At 37.7% G+C, this 9,129-nt stretch overlaps 1 protein-coding gene across 1 annotated transcript in view; it reads left to right on the forward strand.

Moving 5' to 3' along the window:
• LOC117182507 overlaps positions 1-4,216 on the forward strand; it is a 10,075-nt gene extending 5,859 nt beyond the window's left edge. Inside the window, exon 5 of the mRNA XM_033375606.1 lies at positions 4,116-4,216. Coding sequence (XP_033231497.1) covers positions 4,116-4,216 — 101 coding nt within the window. The remainder of the gene's footprint in view (positions 1-4,115) is intronic.
• The last annotated feature ends 4,913 nt before the right edge of the window (positions 4,217-9,129 follow it).

A 9,129-nucleotide genomic window follows, 5' to 3' on the forward strand; every position in this document is an offset into this window, starting at 1 on the left:
AATTCAACTATTTTGTTGAACATTATTCCATTTTCGACAGAAGATTTCATCTTTCAAATGAAAAACTCGATTTTTAATTTGAAAATTTTTACTATTAAATTTGGCAATCAGAATTAATCTCTTTCGATTAAAAATTTATCTATTTTGTTGAACATTATTCCATATTTGACAGAAGATTTCATCTTTCAAATGCAAATTTTCAAACTAAAAATAGAGTTTTTAATTTAATCGATGAAAGTTTCTGTCGAAATTGGAATAATGTTCAAGAAAATAGTTGAATTTTTTAATGAAACAGATTAATTTTGATCGCGGAATTTAATAGTAAAAATTTTCAAATTAAAATTCGAGTTTTTAATTTAATCGATGAAAGTTTCTGTCGGAATTGGAATAATGTTCAACAAAATAGTTGAATTTTTTAATGAAACAGATTAATTTTGATCGCGGAATTTAATAGTGAAAATTTTCAAATTAAAAATCGAGTTTTTAATTTAATCGATGAAGTCTTCTGTCGAAAATGGAATAATGTTCAACAAAATAGTTGAATTTTTAAACGAAAGACATTAATTCTGATTGCGGAATTTAATATTAAACCTTTTTAAATTAAAAATCGAGTCTCTTAAAATATTTGGTTGACTTTCTTTTTTTAAGTCAAATATTTAGGAGTTGATGTTGATAATCCAACGATTTTTCGATCGCACCTGGTGTGAGAATTCTGAAAAAAAAGAACCTAAAAACAATGATGAGGAGAGTGGAGCTGAAAGGTAAACATAGAAACATAACCTACAATTTCTTCAGGTATTCGCAGATTTGATTCATCTGGCAGTAGATTTAGCTAGCTATGGATAAGAATTGTAGCACAAATATACAATATGTACAAACGGATTTAAAGGTGAAACACTGGACAGTTAAAAACACACAAAATTGAGTCATTTATGTGTCAGATGGAATCTGTAAAAAATTGCTTGCTTCGCGATCGAACAGTTTAACTGGGCGTAAAATACCAACAATCTCAATTCTAAATCTGCCTGTGCCAAAGCCGATATCAAGTTGTGTGCGTGCGATATACCTACGATGGTCACGCGACGTACACATGTTAAGAGTTGAGGGCCACTTTCATTTACCTCATGTCGGTTACTGTCGGTGGTACAGTTTTCTTTGCACACCGACCGAATAAATGTACGGGCGAGTAGGGGGCGCCATGTTTCTGTCAACTGATATTTCTAATGCATTGTGACTCTCTATTTCCCTCTGCTAGAGAATGTTTTGTTCGAACAATATCTTCAAGTAACATAGCTTTTATGCAACGTAAATAACTAGACAAAATAAAATAAAATTACCCCATATTATACATGAAATATATTAAAAATCAAAGAACACTTGTAAAAAAATAACTGAGTTTTTAAAGATTCCTTAGGTAAAATTTGTTTAATAACCTCTGAATGGTCTTTCATAAGTGTTCATTCAACTGTCAAATTTTGACGTTAACTATTTTTGAATAGATTCGATTTTTTCGACCTATAGGATACGAAGATAAAGCGCAAGGGAAGATCGGTATTTAATGTAGTGGGGGAAATGCCATATCAACGACATTCGAGTACTAGACGACTGGAGGTTCATGTCTTGGCCAGGTGGAGCGCTGCATGATTGGTCGAATCTATCATTTGGCATAACATACATATTCAATAACGCTTTTCTAGTTGAGTCACTGACTGCTTCACCCAGTCAAGGACAGAAAACCCCTGGTTCACCAATAATAATTCAAAACACTAATTCAGCCATTGACAATTTTACACTTTAATTTAAGAGAGCATTGAAAAGTTTCTTTGCAGTTTCGTCAGGTTCTTATTTGAAACTGTTGCATTTATGTTCAGTATTCGTCATTTTCTACTACATTCTAACATCCCTAGTGGACCGAGAGAACAAAAAGGATACCCTACAGCGTATCCTTATAGTATCCACATAGTATCCTTTCCGTATCATGCAACAAAAACTAAAAAAACAGCAAGATGAGCATTTGACTTGTTGCAATTCGGATTCCACATTAAATTTTCCATTCGAATGTCATGGAGTAATTGCAATAGTATTTTTGAAGCGTTAACAAATTTTAAATATGTCATTATCTTCTGCTGAAGGTGACTTCAAGCACATGCATAATCGCTTCAGGGGTCTGATTCCGATGCCCTCTAACCCAGTTGATCGGATCTGTCTTTCTATGGCATGAAATTAGACGGAGATGTTTGATCGTTTTGAAAACGACTTTCAAATGACTTTCAATTAACCCTATTCTCGAACACTCACTGGCGGTTCGTATAGTGAAAGCTTCGTATGAAATGCAAAGAGTGGGTATATGTCACTTGAAACTTATGTTTGAATGCGAATCAAGAGTTTGATCATGCGGAGTAATTAAATTTTATGATTTATGAAGCGGTACAAAAGTATCAGGAGCGAGAGTAATAAAAAAAAATGTTTTTTACAAATTGATACAGTAAGTGGATTTTCAGTGGGCACAAAATTTGGTGACGTATTTATGACATCGTTGCGACATCTTTATGACAAGCTTATAACATCCTATGTCCATATCGTTACATTGTCTTCACGATATCGTTAAGACGTCATCAGATCATACGACTCTTTTACGATATCGTAAAGATACTTCAACGACTTAGACATAGAATGTCGTAAAGATGTCGTAAAGATGTCGCCAAATTTTGTGCCCACTGAGTTAAATATTGTTTAATTGGTTTAAAAGTTGTAAGATTTGGGAATATTTTATCCTTTTTTATATTTAAATTCTTTGGAAATATGTTTCTTTTTGAGGTTAGAAAAGAATTAATTCTAAATAGTAGGTACATTTAATGATAAATCTAATGTGAATATTCAAAAAAAATTCTAATTTGGTAAAATTTTTAAGAAACGTTTACACTGCTTAATATATCAATATATAATATACTTTTGTATAATTTCCGAAAGTTATCTGGTATACAGACGATGACAATGACGAACAACGACGACGACAGACAGATATCGACGTAGAAGCTTTTTATTTATGACTTAGGAGGCCTTAGAGCGTCGACATTTGATGAATTCCGCGAAAGTCAGTTTTCACATCAAACTAATACCTTCTCATTACGGATGAGAATATAAGAATTCATTATTTTTTGTGTGATCAAAATTTGAATTTTCGATTTTTTTTAAACCAAATTCAAACAGTTCTTTTGAAAATCTTGTAAGATCTTAATGAACTAAAGTTTTTTTTCTCTTCACTTTTTCCATATTACTGTTTGTTTAGCTTCAAATGTTCATTCTCGTTTGGTTTTTTGGATTTTGAAAATGCTATATCTTTGTTAATTTTAATTATATCAAAAGAAAGTCATGGAGATCAATTATTCGTATTTTTGTCTACCATAAAGAGCTGTCGATAGAATTTCTAAATATTGAAAAAAGTGTTCTCAAAATTGTTGAAATAACAGAAAAAAATTTACATTGTTATTTGTCCACCTAACCTCAATTGCCGTAGAGCAAAATCAAGCATGGCAGACGTAAGATGTCAAGGTGGTTTCTCCATAAGCTTTTTGCGTAGTCGTCTGATGAATTTCAGACAAAGGGCAGTAACCTTTAAGCTTCGTCAACGATGAGAACTTCGTAAGAAGCCGCTAAGGCGATTCTTGTCTAAGGACGGCAGAGTGCGCAACCATGCACATGTCCGAAGACCAACCCAACTATCGCGGGTTGATCAGTGACGAGAGCCCCGGCAGTTGTTTGCAGAACTTTATCCAGGTCCGGACATAGTCGCCAGGGAGAGCTTGATCTCGATCCAGTTTAAGAACCCACAGACTCTGCATAAAAATTTTGGCCAGCCATCCAATCGGATAAAAAATGCCAGCAATTTTAGAAAAAACAGCCCTCTTAGTTACCACAGTGAGCTTTGTTGATGATTGATTATAAAAACGAAAATAATAAGAAGTTGGTTGTCATAAGATCCCCAATGCTCTGAAAGTAGGGTCCTGTAAAAAAGAAAAGGAAGTAGATGTCTCTCGGAATTCAGGTGGAATTCCTTCCAAAACATCCTCTCGCTTCGAAAGCCATTTTTTATGAGTGAAACCTCCTATTCTTAGCAATGAGTCGACCTGTCGACTATTTTCTTGAGCTTCCTACGATGAATCAGTACCTGAAAGAACGTCATAGACGTGAACCTCTTCCCTCAAGATATCAGTAGCAAGCGGATATGCATCACCCTCATCCTCAGAAAGTTGATGGACAGTTCGTATCGACAGATAGGGCGATGAAGTGAAACCGAAAGTCAGCCGTGAAAACTACTGCGTATCTCCGCCATCGGAGAATTACCTTAGCCAATTCCGTTTGAAGTTTCGAACCCGGAAAGAGTAGATCACTCAGAGATAGTCCTGTCTCTGTGAGTTGTGAAGCGTCGAACACCAACCGTAGTTTTGTGCTTGAACTACTCTACTTGAGCATGCAATGACGTCGAAGATAGTACCCAGTCATTAGTAGAAGGTCCTCGACCTTCGAAACCAACTCCATCTCTCCAAATTGCGCATATTCCTCGATGGCATGCGCGTAGGCCTGATGCAGTTCCGGTTCCTTTACAAAACGCCCCTCCATCTAAAAAAGAGCGCGTTAAACGGCCGCTCGAGAATTGCCCAATTTCATTGATCGATCTTTGAGTGGAAGCCACACGACATAGCAACCTTCACACGTTCGTTGATAAGTGGAGACAAACAGCTTCTCACTATCATCTTCGGCAATACGAGACCGATACAAATTTTCAGGTATATTCTCCTGGACAACAAACCCAACTGTGCCTGTTGAGCGGTCGAAGTACCGAGTGCTCCTATGCGAGAGCATAATTTGATGTTCACAATACCTCTCGTCGGTTTGAATCGATGGCTTCCAATGCCCAAAACAGTGATTATAGTTGATTGACGAGGTAGCTGAAGTCGCTGTACAAGCGATTCCGAAATAAAGGAAGCCTGATTCCCTTTGTCTAGTAGAACTCTGGTATGGTGACGCCCTCTATCATATCCTTTGGTATTTACTACAAAGAGCTTCATAGTTGGCAATGGATCTGGGCTCAGGATTGGATTCTTTAGAGAAGGAGTGCAGCAAGGTGTGATGGAAACGATTACATAATTGGCACCGGTTGTTAGAACCACAAGATTCTATGTGATGCTTACCTGGGCAGTTTAAACATAATCCATTTTGCCTCACCACATCTCTCCTCTCCTTGATTGTGTTCTGACGAAAATTAGTACAGGCGGTTAATATGCGCTGGGGCAAACAAAAACTGCAATTCCCTTTTTTTTAAGACAGAATTATGAGCATGTGTCGAATTACCTTTTCTATCAATCTTGTTGTTGTTGTTGTTGTTACCTGGTGGTGCCTTGAAATTGCTAGTGGAAACAAATTCCGAAGTTTCAACAGCTTCCAAGGTGGTCACCTTGGCCGTAAAGAAAGTACGCAAAGTGTCGAACTTCCGCTGTACAATCGAACCACCCAAACTATCCTTTCAGGATTTTCGAGTTGTTGAATCCAATCGCTGAACGAGCATGAACACGAGAAGGTCGTCACACTTATCTGTTAGATATTTCAAAGAAGCCAATGTGCCCACTGCCTCGATGCAATCATTCAACAAAGAACGGAGCTCTGATGCGCTCTCTTTTGACATGAAAGGTAAATTAAATAATTTTGTCAAGAAACTATTTATAAGAATTCTATTATTGTCGTAGCTGGCCAATAATGTGTCCCATGCTCTCTCAAAATTATCCGATGTTGTTTAAAATGACCAAGGTAGTCATTTAATTAAGCCTTTGATGCTAAAAATTTTTTCTGTGCTATCTCCTCATTCTCATTTTCGGATGAGAGCTCCGTAGAGGACGTCCCTGACTCAGTCAAGCTTGAAAAAAAAGCCAATTTCCTTCAGAACCTGTTTTCCAACTCGACTTCTTTCTTGCGTCATCCACCGACTAGCACAGAGGAGAGTATATCGTCCCGGTAATGCAACGCATGAACCATAAAGATTGATTAGAATACCTTTTGAAAATGGCATTTTAGGTGAAAAAGTTCGTGACATAATCGACAGAGGTAGTGATCTATATGTACCCCAGTGGTTCGGTATCATGCCAGAATTGTGGGAAGATTTAATTCTCGGAATGTACTTCTGATCGAATTTTACCGTGCTAGTCGATCAGCTCGCACAAACTTGGACCTTGAGTGGTAGCAAACACCACTATCCGTTATCGCACGATTTAAGGACGTTAAATGAACCCCAAGCGCTCTCGATCGATGATACCGAACGTTTATGAAAATTCTTAGACGCTTAAATCGATAATTTTGACGAGTTTATCGGCGAGACTCACTTAATCAAACACTTGATTGAGTTGAGTGATATAACAACACAACATCAAAAGCCGTATCGACGAAGTGAAATAATATAAAAATTTATCAGTGAAAAGGTCCATCGTCTGTTGGAAAAGGGGTATGTTTCGTGGGGCAATAGCGAATGGCATGCCGCCAGTAGTCGCTCCGAAAGCAAATGGCGTACTTTGGTTTTGTATGAATTAGCGATGCATAAATTAGGATGAAAAGAGTCGAAAGTACACGGCATTTCCAGTGGAAGGCAAGGGATTGCTGAAGTGGAAAAACATGCCTCCTTACAGCCTCACCGGCGCACCCTTGACATTTATAAAATTGATGGATCTTCTAAAAAGAAAACATCAGGAATTGATTTCCGAAATGAAGTTACCAAAAAATGGTGTCATCAGGTTTTTACGTACCTGGATAACTGGATCGTTATTAGTCAGAATCTGGGTGAAAACATTGCCATTTTCTCATTGGCGTTCGACGTATTTAGGGATGGATTCGGCATGCGACCAAATCCCGAGTAAATCCAGACGATAATTGATTTCCCAGTCCCAAAAGATAAATTTCAAATTGCAACAATTCGACGATTTTGTAAACTGGTAACATAGGCATTTGAAAGATGTTGCCGGGATTCAAAGTCCGTTAAATAAATTGACTAGTCCAAAAGTTCCTTGGAGATGGACTGACGTCGAACAAAAGTCGTTCGACGACGTCAAGAAAGCTCTTGTTGAGGCACCGCGATTGTACGTTCCAATTTCTGGGCATTCCTTCATTTTGTACACCAATGCTAGTGATTTTGGTTTGGGTGCAATTCTGGTGCAAAGAAATCTAGAAACAGGAATTGTAAACTTGATTAAAGTTTTAAGTCGACCATTGAGAGGCGTAGAGTTGTTTTATACAACCACTGAAAAAAGTGCCTTGCCATGGTTTGGTCTGTGAAAAAACTGAGGTTCTATTTGGAAAGTATGCCCTTCAAGGTCGTTACTGGTCATCAAGCACTGCAATGGCTTTATGGATTGAAAAATCCCATAGGTCGCCTTGCTAGATGGGCAATCTACCTTTATCAGCATGATATAACAGCCTAACATCGACAGGGAACCGCCAATTAGGCTCCTGATGCACTCTCGCGCATGTTTAATGTCGATGTAGACCCCATAGGATGGGAAAAGGTCATTGAAGAAACCATCCAACGACGATTTTAATTGAACACGGTTTGTGATAAGGATTGGTATGAGACGAAATTTGATCTCATCAAAGGTCAACTCGATCAATTTTTGGAATGGAAGATTGAGAATGGCGAATTGTTCTACTACCGTCCTGATTACGAAAAGGCTATAATTGATCGCAAACATCCATTGAAAAAGGTGGTCAGACCTTGTCACATCATGACTATCCTTCACGAAAACTATGATGTTGCACAGGCGGGACCCCTGGGTCGCAATAAAACATTGGATAGAATTCGTCAAAATCATTATTGGCCGGGAATGACTCAGGATGTCCAGTCCTTCATCGAAGACTGCGAAATATGCGTCAAGCTCAAATATAAACAAAGACCTTTAAAAGGAAAGCAAACTTCCAGACCTTTGCAATCACCAAGGACCCAATTATCCGTTGACATCGTCGTCTCTCACAAGCGAACAAAAAGAGTAAACTCCAATCTAATCGTCTTTCAGAATGTATGCACCAATTATATCGAATTATTCCCAGTCCGTCATAAAACAGGCTAAAATCCAACTAGCTTATAACACCATTCCACATTCCGGCAGCAGATTATCGCCTTTCTTCTTGAATCACGGGCGGGAAGCAGTTGTCAAGCACGTGACCAACGTTCCTGAGATTGTCGACAATTCCACTTTCAAAAACTCAATTGACGAATAGGCAACGCGAATGAAAACAATTGACGAATTTCTCCATAAAATATAAAATCAAATTAAGAAAAACTCTGACAAACGTTTGGCCAGGACTAATTCAGATAGAGTCGAGTCGATGAAAATAAACATAGGAACTGAAGTCTACTACCCAAATGAAAAATTAAGTAATAAGCCGTAGCTTATCTGTCGAAATTGGCGCATCGTTCTTTGAAGCCGGCTTTTATTAGCAAGGTGCTGGGATTGTTGACACTTGAATCGACAGATAAAGCCGGTGAATTATTGGGAAAATATTGTATCGCTGACTTGAAAGTTCCACGTCGAACGTTGCGCGTTAAGAAATGTACGTTTTCAGCTCGAGGCGGGCAGGCGAATCATCTTCGTTCCTCACATCTGGATACGGCTATGCCATTCCAGTTCATCAGCATGTCAAACTCTTCCATACATAGCTCTAGTCTCTTCTGTCCAGCGCCAATCTCCCAAAGAACCTCGGAATTGAGGAGACAGCAGGCCGAGCTGGAAAAAAAAAATGTTGAACCTCAAGGCTGGAGATGGAGACCGAACTGCAATTTATAAGATCTGAGGTCAACGTTGACATAACCAATGACGAAGATAAAGGTTATGTCGATTCGTCAATTTTCTTCAGAGCAAATCACATTTTTCAAGTAATTAAAGAAAAACTATTAGAATCACTGAAAATCGAAATAATAACTTTAGCCTTTATATTATCACTTTATTAACTTTATATACCTGATAGCATACGTGTATAGAACTAAGAGTAGTATAGAAACATAAAACTCTTATTTCAAATTTAATGAAATATCAAAGATATAACACAGAAATAACAACTGCTTTTATTTAGACTCTGGGATGTGCCAAAAAT

This window comes from Belonocnema kinseyi, chromosome 2, assembly GCF_010883055.1.
Source record: "Belonocnema kinseyi isolate 2016_QV_RU_SX_M_011 chromosome 2, B_treatae_v1, whole genome shotgun sequence".
Lineage (NCBI taxonomy): Eukaryota > Metazoa > Arthropoda > Insecta > Hymenoptera > Cynipidae > Belonocnema > Belonocnema kinseyi.